Genomic DNA, 24,601 nt, shown 5'->3' with positions numbered 1-24,601 from the left:
TAGTACCCAGGTTTGGCGCAGACAGATGAGCTCACCTACTAAAGAATTGCCACAAAAAAGAGAAGTAAAATTGAAATAATGTTGGTGACATATTAATACTTTGACAACGATATATGGCACAACAAATTACAATATAAAAATTGGTCTTTTGACAACGTCAAATTACTTCTTTTTCTATTAATATCCAGTTACTGGGAAAAGATATATCGTGGCTTACTCCAAGTTTGATGAGGCATTGAAGATAAAACTAATCTGCCAAATCATCACCAAGAAAATAAAGACCATCATCATCAGTGGTAACACCTCCCGCAGAAGGGATAACATCTAATGGTTCACCAAAACCAGCAATTGTGACCATTTCTGTAGGTCTCTTTTCTTCACTCTCATGTTCATCCAAATCATCTCCGCAAAATTGATCCACCTCATTATAAATGATCCCCTGAATCAGCAAAGATATTCGAGATAGCATTAAAATCAGCATATTCTATATCCTCAAGACTTTTAAGTTAATGAAAACAATTTAAACAGAAATGAAAGGTACCTCATCTTCTGGCACGGCTAGCTTCTCAGTCTCCACAAGCCAGTCATCCAATACACTTTCTAACATGGCACTGTCAAATGAAACCAACTCATCAGGCTTCCTTCCTAGTTGGTGTTCTCTCAGTCTCAAGTTGTAGTGGACAAAGGTCTGGTCATTCAATCTCTTCCGGGAAACAGTTGTGTCTTTTGATGTGAACCTGATCAAATGCACTCCAGTTATGCTCACACCCAATTGAGGAACATGTCTGGCTTAGTATGCGTATGGCAATTCGTTGCAGCTCTAAGCAACTTATCCCATGTTGTTGCCACCATGAAGCTAATGACGAAACAGCAATTAGCACAAATTTTCAATGAACATGAAAAAGCAAAAAAATTTATCGAATACAAGTTCTTGAACAACAGACTTGCACATAAAATCCTGACTGAATCACCTGGATCAAGTTTGTTTCTAGTACTTATGGCCAAATCAGTTCCAAAATCAGCTTTTGCTGACAAAATCAGGTATCTGATAAACGAAAAGCAAAGAGAAAAATACTCAGATAAGAGGGGCACAGCTGCTTTCACATCAATCAATATGGCCCAGTGAATAATTAGATCTTGAGAAAGAACAGGAAGCAACCAAATTACATGGGATAAGCCATCAATTAACATGCTAGACGTAAAACCTAGAAGAAAGAAGAAATCGATACCTGCATGGATGCAGAAATTTTCCCATTGTCTGCCTCCAATCGAACAATACACTCATTTAGACCACGAATTACTTCAGGATTCTTCAGTAAAACAAACAAGAAGTTGAAATTAAGCATGGAAGAAATACACAATCCGGAAAAGATAAGGATCAAGTAGCTGTATACATAGTTTAGTACCCTGAAAAAATCTGGGCAGTACCGGTAGGATGGATTGAGAAAGTATGCAGCAACATAAAGAGGATGATGGAACAATGTACCCAATTACTATCGATCACACTCAAAAAAGGTCCATATTTACGAACATCATCACCATGAATGGCTTTAATTGCAAGCTTTGCTCTACAGATGTCATTATATACAAATGGCATTGAACGGATTTTATCACTACCTATCTTTTGAAGAACTTCAGCGACCGGTTCTAAGGATTTCTTCACATACTGCATTTTCTTCCAAAACGAGACATTTAAGACACTTTTTTCAATCTTTACCTTCATAATTTGGAAAAGCGGGATGAAATCCATCTATTTGATTGGAACATTCTCTTAAGACCAGCTCTCTGGTCCAACAAACTCTGTAAAGTGAAAAAGTTAGTGGCAAACTTTGTGACCTCTGGCTGAAGAAGTTCTTGTCCGTTTGTAAATTCCTTCTTCATAAAGTTCAACAACCATGTATTGTTATAAATTAACCTTGTCACTTTTTTTGCTTTATCTACGCATTCTCCTACCCATTTTATATCCAAAAAATCCTCAAGCATTCTATCAATGCAATAGACAGCACAAGGCGTCCAAAATAAGTTTCTCCTTTTCTCTTCAAGCATCTTCCCAGCATTCCTGAAACTTGAAGTATTCCTAGTAACCACCTGCCACAAAGGAAACAACTCAGAAGAGTGCACACTCATACAGGTATAGAAGTAAATTTCTCAAAGAAACAAAAGTATAGATATACAAACCTGGACTACATATCCTCACCAACCTTGTCCACTGCTTTGTCTAACAACTTGAAGAGATGAACTGCATCTTCTATCATTTCAGTTGCATCAACAGAATAGAGAAAATAAACACCACGAGGGCAAGAGACCAAAAAGTTAATCAGTGTCCTCTCCTGTGCATCATTCCAACTGTCAGCCATGACAGAACAACCGGTGAATGCCCAAGACGTCTTAAGCTCCACTAAGTAATCCTTAATATTAGCAATTTCCTCCTGAAGGAGATGACCAGATATCAGTCGACTTGAAGGACCTTGCAAGCCTTGCCCATACTGACCAACCAGTTCCAGCATTTTATGGAAATATGGAGAGTTTGCTGCATTAGAAGGGATGCCTGCATGGTAAAGAATTTGCAGATTGCAGATATCACTTCCCTGTGAGCTTTCTCAACCCCTATTCTTGCTCTTGGTTGTTTATAGTGCACTGATGTCTGGCATTTCAGCGACTTCAAAAATACTGAATCCAGTCTTGATCTTTTAAGTAGTGGTTCAGCACCATTACCACTACTACCAGGAGATCTATCTCTGACATTTTTCTAACATCATTGTCAGAAACTTTATCATCAATAGTCGGTATATCCTTACTTATAGATTGCCAATACTCCTCTCCACCTTCATCCTCATTATCTGAGTGCAAGTACAATGTGGGGATGTCCTTGGTATCAGGTTTCTGATGTCTTCTACCAGTTCGGTGCCATTTCATGTTTTCTTTGATTTTGAGATACACCTCTTCAGGCGCTTTTCTCACAGAATGCAACTTCTCCGGGGATCCTAGTAAGATGTTGCTTAAACCTATTTATGCCCCACTTATTATTTTTTCACAATAGTTGCATTTACTCTTCTCTTCTTCTCATTGAGCAACACAATGCTCCCATCCTGGGTCTACATATCCTAAAGATCGAAGAGGAGGGAACTTGATAACTATGTTCTCGTCACCCATCACTTTCTTGCCTTTATGTTTATAACTAGTGGAAGCATCTTCCCATCACTGTACTCGTTAGACTGGATACTTAGAGCAGCCTGTTCAGAATCCGTTTGCCTTCGTTTTCGACCAGAACGGCATCCTTCAATTTTTCTCATATTCAAGCATACTTCTTCAGGAACCTTTTCACAATGAGTAACTTCACCAGACAATCTGGCTAAATGTTGCTTCAATCTAAATATTCCACCACTGACTACTTTCCCACAATAGTTGCATTTAACCTTCTTTTCCTTTGATCTTGAGCAGTCCCATGCTCCCATCCAGGATCAACATATCCCATGGACCGAAGTGGGGCCATCACTTCAACTATTTGTCAAGTAGCATGATAGCAGGAAACTTTATATCAGGAGGCTGTTCATGATTTGAAAAAAAAAGTTTATGCATCAAAAAGTGAACAGAAATTTATAAATTAAGACACTACAATTAAATTCAAGCCATAAAATGAATTGGCATTCGGAACACTGAAAATCCCTTTCAACTGCAAATCACCTGTTGCATATCCCTCAAAGGTAGAACTTATTTTGTTCCTCAACCACATTGCACGAGTCCTATAAAGCAGCCCTGAGCTAGTTATCAACTTAGCAGGTGAGTTGGAAACCAAAAAGCAGGCAAAGCAAAAGGATAATAAAACAAAAGACTTCCCTGACAAACACCAATACAGCAAATAGAGTTATTTTGACAGCCAGGGGAGACACCCTAAAGTGGCAAGAAGGTGTAATATACTGCTCCCTGGGTTTAGAAAGAGAGTTTCTCTGTCTTCACAAAATGTGCTACCCTTGGAGAGCATTAAACGAGAGCTTCGTCCCATATCAGATTGTATAGCCTACTAGAGTTGGCAAACCAGGAATTTTAGAGTACTATTTTTTTCTCAATCGTGTATGAATAGAATAACTACCAGACTGTAGGCAAGTTGAAACTTGTGCAGTTTGAATGAAATGAAAACCTACAGGTTAATTTTCTCACAAGCATAAATGCAACTGAATTTGTTTTCAAATTGCAGAACATATGATTAAAATATCCACACTAGTATTTCATATATGATTAAAACTCGGCAGAACATGCCATTACTATTCCTTGCTTGGGTCACATGGATTTAACAAAAACAAGGTGAAAATCCATAGCAATCTAATTTCCTCAATGAACTTAAATAGTAGCAAAGCATCACAAGAAAACCTTTAGAGGTAGTAGACACTAGATACAGTAGAATTAGATGTTCACTAAACAGCTATAATCCCTAAAATAGCCACCATTGTTAAAATGCTTGCATGCCCAAAATCTACTTCTAAATGCTTAACCTTGTAAGCATGTTGCTAATAAGCTAAAACCAATATTACAACAACCGGATTTCCAAAACCAATAACAACATTGAAGCCAGAACAAATGAATTTATGGACTACAATCAGAGCATTCATTAAAGTGAAAAAAAAGATAAAATGTTTAAAGGGATATCAATGCTTACTAACTTAAACTCAAGACTCCGCCGAAATCTTTTGGTGAAGTGGAAACAAGTCAGGAAGCGACTCCCATCCTTTTTTCTCTATAAGCAGCTTTAATCTAACCGAACCAAACATCACCAAAAGAATCGAGGAATCTGTTAGTACAACTGATTGAAAGCAAGCAATTAGAGCTGCAAACTCCATAAGAAATGCACCTTAAACTCATAAATTTCAATCCAAGTCAACAGCAACAATAAAATGAGGTCTAAAAAATCTTAAAAATCACGATTCAAGAGCGGAACAAAAAGGGGGAGATGAATGACAATAAAAAAATATTAAAAATAACCTGATAAGTAGGATGACAATTCGATGGGAAGCTTAACAAGAGTATGGCTTCATCACCCTGCATTTCTGCAAATTAGAATGGCTGAGTCGCCTCATGTTTCTCAACTACCGGTGTTCTTTCTTCGATTGATTTTGGGGTAATATTGGGGAAAAGGTTTTGGGTATGAACGCTCGGATGTTTTACAGGTGTTGGATAGTTAGTCAACGATCATCAAGAATCTGATCATTGATGAGATCGAAATTCCAACCCTTATATCGCGACTCTATCTTGTCTATTAAAATGACGAAGAGAAATTGTTTTTTTAATACAGGGGGGAATCAAAAGAAATTATTAAATTGCCATAGGAAGAATTATGAATATAAATGATCTGATTATTTTTTTCAATGAAATTCTCTCATTATTGTATATTTCAGCTTAATAAATAAGATTAATTAATATATTATAACATGCATAACGTATTATTTATTTATTGAGATGTAAAATGATGAAGAATCGTATAACTTTTAAATTAAGTAAGATAAATTAAAGTCATTTGAACCTTATATATATAAAATATCATGTCACATAAAACTAATACACTAATTTTAAGATATGCTTAAACAACATTCACTAGTAATCGTGATATATTATCTGTTGTAGAATTTTTTACTGATCACAAAGATTTATGTCGTTATTTCATTGATAATTTAAAGGATAAACTACACGATTAGTATCTCAATTTTCCCTTTTGATCTGATTTAGCACCTGATCTTTCAATTATTTTAAAATCATATTTAATATTTATTTTTTATTTCATTTTCAAACCGCTGGTAAAATTGACGTTATATTTTTAATTATTTTCTTCGTATTTAAATTATTATTTAATTAATTTTACGCACTTAACATAAGCAAAGGAAAATTTCCTTTGAAAAAATAATTTTGCGGCAACCAGGATTCGAATCTGAATCTCTGATAGGAGAAGCACTCAACCAACTGAGCTAGGAGAATCATTCTAATGTTGTATTTAATGTATAGATTATATTTATCATAAAATATAAATTTAAGTTTAAAAATAATATTAAACATATATATATATCATAAGTAGTTTAAAATTATATTTATTTAATAATTTAAAATTTAAACTAAAATTTGAAAACATACAATTAATATTATTTATATTTATTTAACTATTAAAATTTAAAATATATAATTATTTATTAAAATAATAGTTTTAAATAGTTATTTCATTATTTTATTTCTAAATAAAATGAGAAATTAAATTGGTTTAATACATACCAAAATTATTATTTAAGTTATAAAATATTAAATTAAAATTAAATAATATTTCATTTTAGTTAAAATAAAAAAAAAATTATTTATACATTTTATAAAATTAATATTAATTTTAAAAATTAAATTTATGGTATTTATTTATGATAGAATAAAAGTTTTAAAAATAAATAAAAAATTATATTTAAATTATAAGGATAAATATTAATTTTAATTTGATATTATTAATATTACTTAAATAAACAAATAGGAATAATAATTTTAAATAGTTGTTTACTGATTTTCTTATTTCTAAATAAAATTAGAAATTATTTAATTTTAATTTAATTTTTAAGTTAAATAATAATAGTATGTATTCTAATGAATTTATTTATTTATAGTGATAGTTTAATATTAGTTAAATCTATGTTTTGGTAAATTACTACCAATGTGATACTTGGCCCAGATGGTTGGGCGCTTAGCTCTCTCCAAGGTCTTCCAGGTTTGATTCCTGTTATTGTCTCATTTACGGATAGTTCCTTTGTTTTATTTCTAATATGGTGGTGAAATGTGTCATCACCTTATTAGTTGAATAAAATTAATTAAATAATAATATAAATAATAATTAAAAATTAAAAATAATTGGAAGTTCAGGTACTAAATCGAATCAAACTTGAAAGTTTAGGTACTAACCGCATAGTTTACCTAATTTAAATTATAAAATACCTTAAATCTGAGTGGTAGTGTACATACTTTAAAACCATTAGATCCAATCACATTATGTGTAATTGTGATAATTTAGATCGATAATAAAATTAATTAAATAATTAATCTTAAACGGTTAACATCTATTAATGCGGTACACCTAAACTACCAATGAAACTGGTATTGCGGTCCTTAACCTTGATCAAGGGTCGCTATGGTTTAACTTTCATAGGGTGTGGAATTGTGGTGATGAAAAATAGGGAGATTGAAATTTTGTAAATCAGTCGTTTTTGTCGTCATTTGTGGCTATTTGGTTCAACTGACCTACCTAAACACCGTCCATATCTACACCAAGATAACATTATCTGAGGCTATTTGGTTCAGCTGACCCACCTAGACACCGCTCATATTTATACCAAGGTAACACTAATCGTGCTGCTGAATTCAGCATAAAAGAATTAACGGCTCAAATCAATCAAATTCAATTATACCAATAATTAGGGGTGTGCAAATCCGGGTACCCAGATTTTTGGGTACCGGAACTTTCAGGTCGACGATTTGTCGGTCCGTGTCCCGACCCAAATGTTATGGGTACCCGGTAATCGGGTATCCGGATTTGCGGGTACCCGGTAATCGGGTACCCGATACCCGGTTTTTAATTTATTTTAAATTATTAATTTAAAAAAATATATACACAAATTTAAATGTTCGAAGCTTCTAATTACATATTATAATATCCGAACATAAAATTTAAAAGTTCAAAATACAAAATATAAAATCTATAATATAAATAATTCATTATATTTTATATAAATATAAAAAAATAAAAATAAAATAAAAACTAACTGGGTACACGGGTAACCGGGTACCCGGAAAAACTAGATTTTGTGACCCGAGAAATGTCGGGCCGGGTAATTTTTTTAGAGAATTACCCGATTTTTTAGATCCGGGTCGACGGGTCGGGTCAACTGGATTGGATAATTTGCACACCCCTACCAATAACGAAGAGTCCCATCGTACTATTTTTTCAATCTTATTAAAAAACGAGAAGGTTGTAAAGTATTTAACTTTTTTTTAAATAGATATCGATATTTATTCTAATTGTCGATATTTTAATATTTGATTAGTGGTAAAATATCAATATTTTTTTATTATATTTTATACTTTAACATTTGAGAAAATTGATAGAAATTAAAATATCAATAATTTGAAAAAAATTATTCAACTTAAGATCGAAAGTTACTTATTTGAAAATTTTCATTAAAATATTGTTATAAAGATATCAATAGTGTAATAATTGTAACTTAACCGGTTAAAAATAAAATAGGTGTAACATATTACCTTAAATTAGTTATCGGTTTGTTTAAAAATATAATAATAATAATGTAAACGGTAAAATATTTTCACGGTTAAAATAAAAATAAATGCAACCTATTACATTAAACTAACTACCGTTTTGTTTAAAAGTATAATAATAATAAACGTTAAAATAAAATAGGCGTAAATATTATGTTAAACTAGCTATCGGTTTTGTTTAAATATATACTAATAACGTTACGGGTAAAATAATAGACGCAACCTAGCTACCGACTTGTTTAAAGGTATAATAATAATGTAACCGTTTAAAATAAAATAAGCGCTACATATTACGTTAAACTATATACCAGTGTTTTAAAGTATAATATTAATGTAAAAAGTAAATTATTTACAACTTAACCAGTTAAAATAAAATAAGCACTACCTATTACGTTAAACTAACTACCGATTTGTTTAAAGGTATAAGAACAATGTAAACGGTAAAATATTTACAACTTAACCGTTTGAAATATTTTTTTAAATTCAAAAGTATCGATACTTGTATGTTGATGTGCGGATGGAGTTCATCAACTTTTCAAAAATATCGATACATCAGATATCAATTATTGATATTTTAACATTCATCAACTTTTCAAATGCTAAAGTTTTGATAACAAATCATCAAAAAATTTAAAATTCTAAAGTATCGATATCAGGTATTAATAATTTCCTGAATATGTATCAATACATATACACTAAGTATCGGTATTAATAATTTCTATACATCCACACTAAGTATCGATACATAGTATAAGAGTTTCGATACATCTACACTAAATATCGATATTTATATAAAGATATTTTAATGGAATTTTGTAATAAATAACTTTTGATCTTAACATTTCATTTTTTTCAAATTAACAAGTTTCTAAAATGCTAAAATATCGAACATCATAGAAAACAATATCGATATTCGCTAAAATATCAATCAAAATCATAGTAATATCAATATTTATTTTAAAAATAATTTTCATCTAGAGATACATAATACATTAAATCGCTACCGATTTCATTAAACACGACTTTAATATTCCAGATCTCAATTTGTTTCTTTATTCACAATAACATATTGGGTGCAATCTAGTATGTTAATATTTATTTATAAAAAAAATATATTACACCTATTTTGTTATCATGAGATTTATAAGGCTCATCAGCTTAAACTTTGTTAACATTTTAGGCGGTACCTAATATGTTGATAATATTAATAACAAAATAAATAATTAATCTATTTTATTATTGTCGGATTTAAGGGCCCATCAACTTAAACTTTGATAACATTCTAGGCGTTACCTAATACGTTGATAATATTAATAACAAAATAAGTAATTAACATATTTTTTATCGTCAAATATTTAAGGCCCATCAGCTTAAACTCTCATAATATATTAGGTGCTAAATATGTTGATAATATAATAAAAAATAAGTAATTTACTATTTTACCGTTTATAATATTTTAGACACAACCTTTTATGTTATTCCAGTTGATGATGTTTCCACTAATTAGCCTAAATTAAAGTCAATATTTTTTTTATTCATTTTACATACAACAATACATGATTATTACAATTATTATTATCAACACAAATAATATTTTGATAATATTTTTAATCGATCATCTATTTAACCCGTCATACCGTTTTTAACCGTATTTTAACCCCTTACAGTAAAACCTCTCTTTTCCCGAGGCTACAAGGCAAAGGGATATATGGTTTAGAACGCATTTGGGGTCTCAAAGCTGTCCGGACTGAAGGGGACCCGTTAACCCATCAATTAAAAAATATTATAAGAGTTATCGATGGATAAGATATAATTATTTTTGGATCATATCGGGTAAATTAATACTGTGTTCTTAAGAATATGATATATCCAAAATACGAAATATGTTACCATTAGAGAAAAGAATTGGGTCTTGGGATGAGTTTTCACTGCCAACGTTATCAGGTTGAAAAGGTCATTGAAAATGTAGCAGTTATCAGGTTGAAGACGTTATCACAAAAGTCTCTTTCTTTAGTTTGAAGATCGAAGCGTTAAAAAGGTTGATAGGCTTTAAGAAACATAACGACGTTAGATTCTTTTCCATTGTTAGGTTTTAATTACAGCCCAACTTGCATGTAATTCTGTATGTCGATATCAAACGACATATAGAATCCGATGCTATAAGTTTTGATGAAGAGTGGCATTCTACGCAGCATAAGAAATGGTCATTAAGTTTGGTCTGTTTTTGACCTTTGGTTTTCCTGTTTTAGACTTAAAAAAACAGAGGTGTTAATTTCAGCAAATCCCAAATCATCGCCTAATTTTTAAACTGGTCCTAGATTTTCAGATGTTCTGTTGAGTCACACAACAGGAACATGTACTCATCAAGTCCTTTTATCATTCTAATCGTCAATTTAGACGTTAGACGTTTGTTATTATACAATGATCATTATAATGTCATAATAAGTATGAAAGTTCGATAAATTTAATATTTATTTAATAACAATCAATATAATTTAATGATTATTTTATAACAGTTTGATAAATTTAATGACTATTATATAACTTTTAGAAGTTTATTAACCAATATGATCATTTAAATGTACTTTAATGATTACTTGGTGTACTTTACCCTTTTGAAAAATTGTCATGGTTAGCTATAGATTAAGTAAAGCCCCTTGTTGTCTCTGACAAAGAAGACTCCCCCAAAAGAAGAAACAAAAAGGGAAACATCTGCTGCTCAAAACAGATATCTGACACCCTCTAAAGACACAGGGGTATTAGAAAACAACAAGCCCTGCCTTTCTTCTTCGATGAATCCTATAATGTAAATCAATTATTAAATCTTCCTTATTTCCCCGAAAAGAACCATACCTATCAACCAAAGGAAAAAGAACCATATGGATAACTTTCCGGCAGTCCTCTGTGGGTGGAGCTGGGAGGAGAACAAGTTGTTCGAGCTGGCTCTAGCAGTGGTCGATGAGCAACACCCAGATCGTTGGGAAGTGGTTGCAGCCATGGTCGGCGGTGAAAAAACCCCAGATGATGTGCAGAAACATTATGCGATACTTGTGGAGGATTTAAAGTTCATAGAGTCTGGTAAACTGGACCATAAAGTTGGAGAATTCGAGTCTTGTATTGAACTCGACTGTCTTCATAACTAAACTGGGCTGATGAAGATAACAAGTATCCATTTTTTTGCCTCTCTTCTACTTATTTATTTACATTCATGAACTGTCTAGTATTCTTGAGGGTATATATGCGCGATTACGATACAGTTTTTCACTATATTACGGACATAATTTAATATTATGGTCGAACCATGTTTCAAGCCCAAGTTCTCCCAGCTCTGTTTTCCCTTAAATTTTAAGGACAAGAGCAACAAGTTCCTTACCACTCTATTGTCTCTGGTGTGATAGTTTCTGGTGTTTATAGTGTCTTTTGGCTTTGCAGTTTACTGGTTGCCTGGTTCGATTGTGCATAAACTGATCCACGGAGGGCAGAGCTCGCGGGTTTACGAAAGCAGATGGTTTAACAATGGCAGTGCCGGAAGTCCTATCCAATAAGAAGGCATAGAATATATGAACAAGGCTGATTATACTAATGTATTATTGTTTGTGATGCTATTTATATTTGAGAAAATAACCTCAGTGACCGAAAATGTTTTATAATATACGATTTTAATTAAAAAAATTTTGATTTACGAAAATAAACAACAAATTCACAACGCGAACTCTAATTTCGCAACACAGTTTCCAAATTCGCAACGCGAATCTGTAAATCGCAACGCGAATTTATAAATCGCAACACATAAGTCAAATTCGCAACACATAAGTCAAATTCGCAACGCGATAGTCAAATTCGTAACGCGATAGTCAAATTCGCAACACAAAAGTCAAATTCGCAATGCGAATATGTAAATCGCAACGCGAATTTGTAAATCGCAACACAGAAGTCAAATTCGCAACGTTGAATTTCAAATTCGCAACGCGAAAGTCAAATTCGCAAAGCGGAAGTTAAATTCGCAAAGCTTGTTTATTTGCGCAACGCGAATTTTATTTTATTTTCGAATTCGAAACACAATATTAATTTCGCAACACAAATGTAAACAGTATTATCGCAAATCATAACCTAAAACCCTAAATCACAACTCAATCTCATCTCCATCTCTCTCTCTCTACAGCGACATCCGTCCCCATCTCCGACGAAATCCGTCCCATCTCCGGCGAAATCCGCCTATCTCCATCTCTCATAGCAACCCTCACAACCATTCACGGTCAGAAATGGAAAATCAACCACCGATAGTTAGTTTTTTTAATCTTTTATTTTTATTTTGAAAATTTTGTATTATTATTATATTTTTATTATATTGATGATAAATTTACTGGTAATTTCAATATATATAGATTAACCATTTCACTGAGATTGCTTAGTAAATTCATTCGGTTGCTGTCAATACCGCTAAACTGTTTAGTCTTTAACCCTGTGAAGTTAGTATTTGTCTTTGTTTTATCTTTTTGTTGAAGAAATGCAATTCATTCAAGTTTCAATTTACAGAATAATAGTTTTTGAAACTTAAATTCGCAACACGAAAAAGAAAATCGCAACATGATTTTAGTTTCGTGTTGCGATTTTCATTTTCGCGTTTCGAATTTAAGTTTCAGAAACTACTCTTATTCTGCAAATTGAAACTTGAATGAATTGAATTACTTCAACCAAAAAACAAAGACAAATACTAACTTCACAATGTTGCTAATTTAAGTTTCAAGAATAAACTATTACTCTTTATGTTGTCTTTGAACCTGCACTAAACCTAGATGTTATCCTTTTAAATGTTTATATAAGTGCTTACTTCTGGAATGTTATCTAATGCATTTTGTGAACTATGATGGAATAATGACTTGGGTGAATACCGTGCTAGTTTGAAACATATTTGGCTTTGTTTTCACTGTTTAATATCATATCTGTTTATAGAGTATAATTTGTAGTTTTTGGTATATCTAACTTGGTATGTTTATTGTTTTTGTAGAAATTTTTTTCGGCTCAATTGACCTTAAGGAATAAATTAAGCCTATCCACTAAAATTGCGTCGACGCTTACACCTCTACAAAGAAAATTGTTTGAGGATAATTGCTTCGGGTCATGTCTGAAAGTACAACATCCGAGTGGAGATGTTATGTTGACACATTTGTTTCTTCAGACCATGACTAACGATCTACCCGAGAGGATACAACGTAGTGATGAAGAGATATGGTTTCATTTTCCTCCGGCATATACTTGTTTTGACATGGTTGCGGATACTTGCTTCGGGCCATGGCTGAAAGTACAACATCCGAGTGGAGATGCTATGTTGACACATTTGTTTCTTCAGACCATGACTAACGATCTACCCGAAAATGACCGAAAATACTTTTTTTGACATGGTTGCGAAATTGGAGTTCGCGTTGCGAATTTGTTGGTCATTTTCGCAAATAAAAAAATTTGATTAAAATCGTATATTATAAGATATTTTTCGGTCACTGAGATTATTTTCTCTGTATATTTTCATGACGACCACTAAATTTTTTGGATAAACTTTAAATTACATTTTAATTAAAGTATTCTTAAATCATTATCTATTTAATGATATGATCATTTGGTATTCTTAAATATTTGATAATACTCTTGTCGCGAATGATAATCGATGACAAATGAATGATTTACTTACAACAACAGTCAAAGAAATTGATGTTTTTTTATACATTTTAAATTGATACACAAACTAAAATTCATAAAAAAAGTTAACTAAATCATCACAATGTTATTTAACGATTGATGTCTATATTAACTATAAAAATAAAATTTAATAGTAAAATTTAAACAGTTTAAAGTTGAATTGTAAATCGGATATCAAACCTAAAGTTCACTTATATTTGGAGTAGATTAAAAACAAAAAATCACCTGTCAATTCTGAAATGGTAGATACCAAAGACCCTTTTGAACAACCATTGAAGCAGCATCCAGAGGTTTCCATCCATCGGCTTGCTTGCCTCAACAAGCCGGAGATTCCTATGATCCTACTCGGAACTATAGCCGCGTCTGCCAATGGTGTCATACTTCCAACTTTTGGTATGCTACTTTCTCGTGTGATCAATACGTTCTTTAAACCACCTGATGAATTGAGAAGGGATTCAAGATTCTGGTCACTGATACTTATGACCCTTGGCCTGGCATCATTGTTGGCATGTCCAGCACAAACATACTTCTTTTCCATTGCTGGATGTAAACTGATCCAACGAATAAGATCGATGTGTTTTGAAAAAGTGATCCGAATGGAAGTTGGCTGGTTTGATGATCCAGATAATTCAAGTGGTTCGATTGGTGCGAGGCTATCAACCGATGCGACCTTAATACGTGGCTTGGTTGGAGATGCACTAGCTCAGATGGTCTCGAACCTTGCATCAGCCATTTCCGGTTTGGTCATTGCTTTCATTGCAAGTTGGAAGTTGACATTTATAATCCTAGGACTACTCCCTCTGATAGGGGTCAATGGATACGTTCAAGTAAAATTCATGAAGGGATTCAGTGCAGATGCAAAGGTATATCCGAAACTAACGACTTTGATATCTTAAAATGCAATATGTTTTTAAGCATATAATTCATTTAGATGTTATATAAATGATTGCAGGTGAAGTATGAGGAAGCAAGCCAAGTTGCTAACGATGCAGTCGGGAGTATACGACAGTGGCTTCATTTTGTGCAGAGGAAAAAGTGATGCAGCTCTACAGAAAGAAACGTGAGGATCCATTGCGAACAGGGATACGGCAAGGTTTGATTAATGGAGTTGGATTTGGAATTTCATTCTTCTTGATGTTAAATGTTTATGCAACCAGTTTCTATGTCGGATCTCAGCTTGTCGAGCATGGCGATGCAACATTCTCCGATGTTATTCAAGTAAGTCCATTTTTAAGACCTTTTTGTTATGTATACCCATATGATACTGAGACTGATTTCAATTTCTCATGTTTTGTATGCATTGGCAATGGCAACCGTTGGAATTTCTCAATCAAGCTCCTTTGTTTCTGATTCTAGCAAAGCCAAGACAGCTGCTGCTTCCATATTCGCAATCATCGACTGCAAGTATAAGATAGACCCAAGTGGCGAATCCGGGATGACGATAGAAAAAGTGAAGGGAGATGTCGAGCTTTGTCCATCCATGCTAGAAAAGTAACAACATTGCCATTTCGAACTCATTCATTCATCAGCTGAAGGCTAAACCATATCTTGTAACGTGTCAAACTTTTCCTTTCAGACTGTTGCCTTGGTTGGAGAAAGTGGGAGTGGCAAATCAACAGTGATTTCGTTATTGCAAAGATTTTACGATCCCGATTTGGGACATATTACCCTCGACGGCTTCGAAATCCAAACACTCCAATTGAAGTGGTTGAGGCAACAGATGGGTCTAGTAAGCCAAGAACCTGTTTTGTTCAATGACACAATCCGTGCCAACATTGCGTATGGAAGAGGAGGAAATGCGGCCGAGGCAGAAATATTAACTGCATCAGAATTGGCCAATGCTCACAAGTTCACCAGCTCATTACAACATGTTAGACATTATTAATAAAATCCAGGTTTAACTCGATTCATTCGTACAATCACTTTCCGACCATCACACAATTAATCAGTAACCAAACTTTTTCTGTTATTCAGGGATACCGTAGTAGGCGAGCGAGGGGTTCAGTTGTCGGGAGGACAAAAGCAAAGGGTAGCCATTGCACTAGCCATAGTTAAAACTCCAAAGATATTGCTATTAGACGAGGCAGTGAGTGCCTTAGACGCCAAGTCAGAGAGGGTAGTCCAGGATGCATTAGATAGTCATGGTGAACCGGACGACAGTGATGGTTGCTCATAGGCTGTCAACGATAAAAAATGCCGATACTATCGCGGTGGTTAAAAATGGTGTCATCGTAGAGAAAGGGGAACACGACACTTTGATAAACATCAAAGATAGTTTCTATGCTTCTTTAGTTGCACTTCACATGAGTTCTTCTATTGTTTAATTTGTGTGTGTTTCATTATTATTTTAAAATTTATAACTTTAAACTCTAAATAAAATACATAAAATATAAAAATCACGTATTTAAAATACTTTTTTTAATGTACCTCTTTGGAGTAATTTTATATAAAGACATGCATATTTATGTACTGATTTTTGTACTTTATCTTAATGGAAAAATCAATATTTCTATAAAGGGAACAACTTGGGAACAAATGAAGATATATGGTCATTTATTGATTTTTTTTGTATTAAGAATTTAAAAAAGAGAAAATAACCTCAGTGACCAAAAATGCCTTATAATATACAATTTTAACCAACTTTTTTTGGATTTGCCAAAATGACCAACTAAATCGCAATGAAATCGATAATTCGCAACGCAATCTCCGGTATCGCAAATCAGTTTCCAGATTCGCAACGCGATTCTGACTATCGCATTGCGATTTTCCTAATTCGCAATGCGAATACGTAAATCGCAATGCGAATACGTAAATCGCAATGCGAATACGTAAATCGCAATACGAATATGTAAATCGCAACGCGAATCTGACTATCGCAAACTATCGCAACAAGATTTTGACTATCGCAACGAGATTCTGACTATCGCAATACTGAATTTCAAATTCGCAACTCGATTTCTGAATTCGCAACAGGTTTTAGTTTCGCAATACAAATGTTTTGGGTATATAACTACGCAGCAGCAGCAACTCATAACCTAAATCCCTAAATCGCAACTCATTCCATCTCCATCTATCACTCTCTCCGACGACATCCGTTCCTATATCCAATGACATCCTTCCCCATCCGGCAACAGGTTTTAGTTTCGCAGCTCGTTTGTTTAGTAAATTAATTTACAATAATGAAATCATCTAATGTTGATCATGTTTGGATAGATTTGTGTTTTGGAGGGTCATGGGAGAATGGTCATGGTGTTTTACAATATATGCATTTACCCATGAATCTTCAACTAAAACTGTCATTAAAAAAGTTAACTTATGAAACTCTAATGTTACGTGTTGCAAATAAATTGAATTTAGAGCCCCTAAGTGGATTTAGGCTATCTTATCAGAGAAATGGTAAAGTTTATTTGTTAACCGACAATGAAGATGTTGAACGATTCATTGCTTACATTAGTGTTTCAAGTGATGATGTTACATTGTATGTTGTTGAACCTAGAAGTAGTGAAGTTGGGTCAGTAGCGGGTAGTAATCAACTAAGTTTTTCAACCCCAGTTTATGGTGCTCAAAATTTAATGGTTCCACCACAATTTCATCACTAAGCAAATATTGTTTCACCACATTTCCAATACCAAACACAATCTCAAAACCCACAACCTTTCCCTAATCCAAATCCCAATCAACTTTCAGCACCAAATTCTGGTTTTCGTATTGACCAGTTAGACGATGACGAACCAACAGAAAAAATTGTGAGAACTTATCAGTATTTGAAATTTGATCTTGGTCAATACCCGGACTTTGATCTTGGTCAATACTCGGATTTTGATGATTTTTCAGAAGAAGAAACAGACCCTGCGTGCAATGATTTTGATATTGGTCAATACCCGAATTTTGATGATGAAACAGCCGTTGCCGAGGAAGATGTTGTTGATGATAATTAGGAGGAAGTTACGACTGTAAATGAACATGTTGAACATCCATTCTGTAATTCATATAACCCTGAAGAAGAAAAAGAAGAAGAAGAAATCCCCAAAGAAAGGTCCCCGAAGAAAATGCCACGGGAGTATAACTGGAATATACCAGAATTACTTCAGATACCGGAAGAAGAGTTGGTAAATATAGCAGTTGATTGTTACACAAAAATTATTCGTATCAAGAAAGATGATTGTTTTGATACAAAGAAGACTTGAAGATAGCTTTGTATACGAAATGTGTGGAAGATGACTATCAACTAAAAGTTAACAAATCAAGCAAAGATCGTTTCGAAACAAGGTGTATGATTGAAAAAAATTGTACGTGGTGTATGATTGCAAAGAGGATAAAAGATTGTGAAATGTTTCAAATTAGGACTTTTATTGATAAACATACATGTTCAAGAACCCAAGTTTTTCCTCACCATAGATAGGCAAACAAAAAGGTGTTGGGTGGTTTTCTGGCTGAGTTAATGTTTTTGAATGGTAGGGTATATCGGGGACATGAAATTATGACTAACATGAATGCTCGGTTCAAGATTAGTATCTCATATTCTCAAGCTTGGAGAGCCAAATGTTATGCCTTGAATTGTTGAGGGGGTCGCAATAAGCATCGTTTGCCCAACTGCCGGCTTATTGTCACAATTTAAAGCTGAAAAATCATGGGTCGGTAACTCATATCAAAATATATAGAGATGGACGCTTTGAGTTGCTGTTTATCGTCATTGGTGCTGCGGTTAGTAAATCAATATAATTTTGTTAACTCATTTTTGTTAGTTACATGCATTTCACATTTAAATGATTATATTTCTTGTGTATATGATTTTGTAGATTCGTTCATTTATTACTTGCATGCGCCCAGTTATTATAGTTGACGGAGCACATTTAAAAGGTCGATACCTTTGAGTAAACTTATTAGCAGTAGTCATGGATGCTAACTATGTGATACTGCCAATAGCTTACGAGGTTGGCAAATCTGAAACCTCTGATTCATGGACATGGTTTATGGGGCATCTTAGGGATTGCATAGGTCCTATTAGCAATATGACAATCATATCCGATAGGGCAAACTCAATTGACAACGCTGTTAGAAGGTTTTTCCCATATGCTTTTCATGGACTTTGTGGTGTTCATTTGTATAGAAATCTAAAATCAAGGTCTGCTGGTATAAAAAATCACAAATGGACATACTGGAAGGCTGTAAAAGCTTATCAGGAAGTGGATTTTAATATAAACTGTTTAAGACGTGTTTTGCCTCAGTGTGCTCAAACACTAGAAGATGTCAGATTTGAAAGATGGTCAAGAGTACATCAACTTGGAGCAAGATATGGTTTCATGACGTCTAATAGTGTAGAATCAATCAACGCTCTAAGTCGTCATTCCCGGAAATTACCCATTACTATGTTAATGGAGTTTTTTCGAGCCTCTATTCAACAGTGGTACTACAAGAAAAGAAACCATGCAGATATTATTTCTTTAAATTCGTAACTTATCATATATTTTACTAAGTATTATTTATTTAAATTTACAAGAACATTGAAACATCGTGTTACACCATGGACTGAAAAAAAGATAACGAAACGTGTTGTGAAGTCAACGTCATGGAGAGTTGAACCATGTTCAAACACTTTGCTTGAAGTACTGGATAATAACTTAAATGAGCTTGTCGATCTAAATGCAAAGACGTGTAGTTGTATGAAATGGCAAACATCTGGTTATCCGTGTGGCCATGTTATAAAAGTTGCTCTTCATCTAAACCAAGATGATTCAAGCGCATACGCTATGGATTGCTACACTACAAAAGTATATCGACAGACTTATGTCGAGATTGTCTACCCTATTCCACATCCTTCTGAGTGGGACATACCAGATGACTTACAAACAGTTTTGCCACCAGCTATGGACAGAAGGCTACCTGGCCAACCAAAACGTCACGATCGTATACCGTCTAAGGGTGAAGAGAAGAAGAGATCGACATGTAGTCGGTGCAAGGAAAGTGGTCATACAAGGTTGACATGTGGATCACCAGTGCCATCACAATCATCTTTTCCTCTACCAAAATATGGATCCTCATCAAAATCCCAATCACAACCGGCTTCACCTTTTGGGACTGTTAACTTAGGTGATTTTTAAATGCAAACGTTGTATTATGTGTATATTATGTGTGAACTTTTATCATTTTCAGTTAGGCATGCATTAGTAACTTGAGTTTGAACATTGCTATGATATGTTCAGTTGTTATCACTTATTAGACATTCATTTGACTATCGCAACGCGGAAATCGCAACGCGAATATGACTATCGCAACACGGAAATAACTATCGCAACGCGGAATTGACTATCGCAACGCGGAAATAACTATCGCAACGAGAGAATCGAAATGCGAAATGAAAATCGCAACGAGAGAATCGCAATGCGAAAATGAAAATCGCAACGCGAATTTAGTTTCGCGTTGCGATTTTCATTTTCGCATTACGATTCTCTCGTTGCGATAGTTATTTCCGCGTTGCGATAGTCTGTTTTGCATTCAACATAATGCAGATTGAAATCAACAAATCAACTATTATATTTTAATCAATTAAACAAGCACAAATAATAATTATGTACATATCAATTAAACAAATAAACATTTACAAATCATCTTTTACAAATCAATTAAACAATCAAAAAATAATAATAAGAATTATTTCCTCATCAATTATTGAATCAACTTTTGCACCCATACATCCATTTCACGCAGCTCACTTCAGGATTAACCTACAGAAACCAAACATTGAATCAACAATACTTCCTACACATCTAAAACCTACAGACATCAAATTATTGAATTCTAGCTACTTAACCAAACATTTTCAAACCAAAAAGAGTATATATGTTTAACAACACTTGCATTTGACTTACAAATTGTTTATGGACACTTTCATAACGCGGATGCAGATAGGCAGCGCCTCGCATATATCGTTCTAGCCATAAAATGCCGAAACCACAAGCCTACTGCACCTCTATCTCTCTATGGGAGGTAAAAACTGTGTACTTCATGTCGTCAAACGCTCCAAGCACATGCATACGAGATGACCACAATCCCCTTTGGCTTCCTTCGTTTATTGTGGCGCGGTCTCGTCTCTGATAATTGTAACTACTTTGGCTTCTTGTTTCCAGAATTAGTCCAATAATTAATTACATCCAAGAATTTAGCCAAATGAGAGCTCCATCCCTTAATAATATCTCTCAAATAAGACAATGATATGTAATTTATCATGCTGTCATATACTATTGTCTTTAGGGATGGGAGCTGAAGCTCGACGAGAAGCCAATGAGTACGTTCCAAAATAGGGATAAACACCTGCATCGAAATGTAATAATTCAAATTGCGCACTTATTTATGAACACCTTTAAAATATTTAAACAAATAAATACTAACCTTATCGACCTCCCACCATGCATGATAAAGTTTAGCTTGTCCATTAGCCAACACATATGATTCATGTCGTTGATTCTTCAAGTGAACTACGTGAAAAGACATCGGCATAATTGTATATCGCGTTTTTTTTTTATATTTTTATTCAATTTCCTTACAATTAGAAGATGTGTCACCCATGCATCAATATGTTGTTTTACAAAAAAAGACATATATTAGTGAATTACATAAATTTTAAAAAAAAATTAATCAAACTGAAATATAAGAAGAAATATAAGACTTACCCCCCATCAAAATAGCCGTTGTCTTCAACCCCTAATAATACACCCCACCAAGACCGTTCAATCAACAAATGCATATCATCGTTGAGTTTGTATATGTCAGCGTAACACCCTTGGCTCCGCTCATGTAGATAAAAATCAACTGCGGTCTTAGCCCAAAGGGTATTATCCAGAATTATTTCCGGTAGTTGTTTCCTCTCCACTTCATATGCCGAAATGGTACTGGCCGGTAACTTATACGAAAGCCAACAGTCATCCATCATGTCCGGCATGTGAGGGGGCTTCTCAATAATTTGATATATTACGCCGCGTGAATCGGGCTCTAGAATGTTGGGAGGGACCTCTTCAACGATGACAGTGGCCTCTTGAACGGTGGGAGGGGACTCTTGAGGGATGATAGGGGCCTCTTGAACGATAGGGGAGGCCTCTTGAACGATGACAGGTGAGTCGGGCTTTTTCTTACGGATTCTTCGCACTATTGGGGTGAATGAAGACGTAATGGCACGTGCACGCCGTCTGATGCGTGAACTCCGTCTTGCAAGAAAAACCCGACGTAGAGCATCCACCTTAGCGAGCCGCTAAAAATAAATTAATACATAAATCAGTAAATAAACAAACATGATATTAAACAGTGAAAACAAAGACAAATATATTTCAAACTTGCACGGTATTCACCCAAGTCATTATTATATCATTGTTTACAAAATGCATCAGATAACATTCCAGAAGTAAGCACTTATATAAACATATTTAAAAGGACAACATATAGGCTTAGTGCAGGTTCAATGACAACATAAAGAGTAGTAGTTTATTCTTGAAACTTAAATTTTCAACATTGTGAAGTTAGTATTTGTCTTTTGGTTGAAGTAATGCAATTCATTCAAGTTTCAATTTGCAGAAGACGAATAGAATCTGAAACTTAAAATCGCAACGCGAAAATGACTATCGCAACGCGAAAATGACTATCGCAATGCGAATTTGACTATCGCAACGAGAGAATCGCAATGCGATTTTCATTTTACATTGCGATTCTCTCGTTGCGATAGTCAAATTTGCATTGCGATAGTCATTTTCGCATTGCGATTTTGTTGTTGCGTTTTTCATTTCGCATTGCGATTCTCTCGTTGCGATAGTTATTTCCGCGTTGCAATAGTAAACTATTCTTCTTCTGCAAATTGAAACTTGAATGGATTGCATTACTTCAACCAAAAGACAATCAAAAACAAATACTAACTTCACAGGGTTAAAGAATAAATAGTTAAACAGTATTGGCAGCAACCGAATGAATTTACTAAGCAATCTAAGTGAAATTACGAGTAAATTTATCATCAAGTTAAATATGAAAAATATTAAACTTACCTCGTTGCGTAGAGTATGAACCTCGTTCTACAACGATACTATAATCTCACGTAGAGCTACTACCTCACCACATAAAGTAGACACCTCAACACGCCATGCACCATTGTCATCGCGTAAAAGTACCGACCTTCTCACGCAAGGCATTGACCTCATTACGTAACTCCCCTAACTCATCCCGTGGAGGAGGAGGTGGAGAACAGGGAGATAAACGTCGTGACATCATTGCCGGTGCCGGTCGCCTATCATGAGGTGATGGTGGAGAAGAGGCTCGATGATGTGACAGAATAGGTGATGACTCTCGTTGTGGAGGTGTATATTCGGGTCGATCAGGTAATGGCTCTGGGTGAGGTGATGGCTCTCGAAGTAGTGGCTGCTTATCATCCGTGCCATCAAAAAAACGCTTACTAGCTTGCCACCAATCAGTGGAAAGCTCAGCTTCCGTGGGTGTCAGCCTCTTTAATGGAGTGTTGGCCTCCTAACAATATAAAAGCTCAAACAAAGTTAAACGTGTACTAGTAATAACTTGTTTATAAACATATGGTAGTATTTGTGTTAACTTACATTATTTATTATAGTATACGGTAGTAAATCTTCCCATTGCTGCAATGACCATTTCCTCTTCCAGGAAATAGCCCTAGGAATATCATTATAAGTTTTTAATGCATATGTCTGCATGGCGGGAAAGGCCTCAAATATCCAAATCTACAAACAATATAATAACAAACATTAGTAATTGTTAAAGAATTAATTATAATTTTGGAAACATTATATAAAATTATTACTTTAAAGGCCCAAATAAAGCCTGACAAAGTGTATTTGGAACCATCGTCATGCAAACTTTTCCGATCATCAAAGGCATACGACAACTTATTCCATGTAGCTTTCCATAGATACGAACCCCACGGAAACAGGTTCCATGTATTTAGGTCCTCTACCAATTTAATTAGATCATTAGGAATAGGTTGTAGGGCTCTCTGCCTAAAAAACCAGCTTGCAAAAGTATTAGAAGGCATACTCGGACAACATCGACGTTATCCATCCGAGTAAAACCATCTTCTTATTCAATAATCTCGTCAAGTCTTCCACGTGTAAATTCGACTTCTCCGTTGACAGCTCAGAAAAAACCAGGGAAAACCATGATAGGCGGGTAATATGTCTAGTGTACTGATCTACATCATTGTGTCCGAAGCGTAGACGATGATTAAGCAAAACTCCTCCCGCCCAAAACACGTATACGCCGGTGGAAAATTAAACCATATCTCTTCATCACGACGTTGTATAGTCTCTGGTAGATCGCTAGTCATGGTTTGAAGAAACAGATGGTCAACATAGCATCTCCACCCGGATGTTGTACTTTCAGCCATGGCCCGAAGCAAGTATCCTCAAATATTTTTCTTTGTGCAGGTGAAAGCTTCGACGTAATTGTTTTGGCCAGACTTACTTTATTTCTTAAGGTCAATTGAGCCGAATAAAAGTTCTGCAAAAACAATAAACATACCAATTTAGATATACCAAAAACTACACTGTGAAGATATAACAAGAACAATAAACATAAAGAGTAGTAGTTATTTTTCAAACTTAAATTTGCAACACTG

General features: G+C 34.3%; 1 protein-coding gene and 1 pseudogene across 1 annotated transcript; both read left to right on the top strand.

Moving 5' to 3' along the window:
- Nucleotides 1–14,217: 14,217 nt before the first annotated feature.
- LOC120173808 lies at nt 14,218–15,697 on the top strand (annotated as a pseudogene).
- On the top strand, nt 15,672–16,108 carry LOC120173809 (ABC transporter B family member 5-like). Its single transcript, XM_039180880.1, has 2 exons — nt 15,672–15,850; nt 15,955–16,108. Exons 1-2 carry the CDS (start codon nt 15,701–15,703, stop codon nt 16,033–16,035), a joined length of 231 nt encoding a protein of 76 aa, XP_039036811.1. The 5' UTR covers nt 15,672–15,700; the 3' UTR covers nt 16,036–16,108.
- The last annotated feature ends 8,493 nt before the right edge of the window (nt 16,109–24,601 follow it).

The sequence above is a fragment of the Hibiscus syriacus genome, unplaced genomic scaffold (genome assembly GCF_006381635.1).
Source record: "Hibiscus syriacus cultivar Baekdansim isolate YM2019G1 unplaced genomic scaffold, ASM638163v2 tig00111983_pilon, whole genome shotgun sequence".
NCBI classification, from domain to species: Eukaryota; Viridiplantae; Streptophyta; class Magnoliopsida; order Malvales; family Malvaceae; genus Hibiscus; species Hibiscus syriacus.
The sequence above is the reverse complement of the archived record's forward strand: the minus strand, read 5'-3'. Positions and strand labels throughout refer to the sequence as shown.

Coding starts and splice junctions, on each gene's coding strand:
- LOC120173809 (XM_039180880.1), top strand. CDS start 15,701: ATGGGTCTAGTAAGCCAAGAACCTGTTTTGTTCAATGACACAATCCGT. Junction 15,851..15,954: donor TCACCAGCTCATTACAACAT/GTTAGACATTAT, acceptor TCTGTTATTCAG/GGATACCGTAGTAGGCGAGC.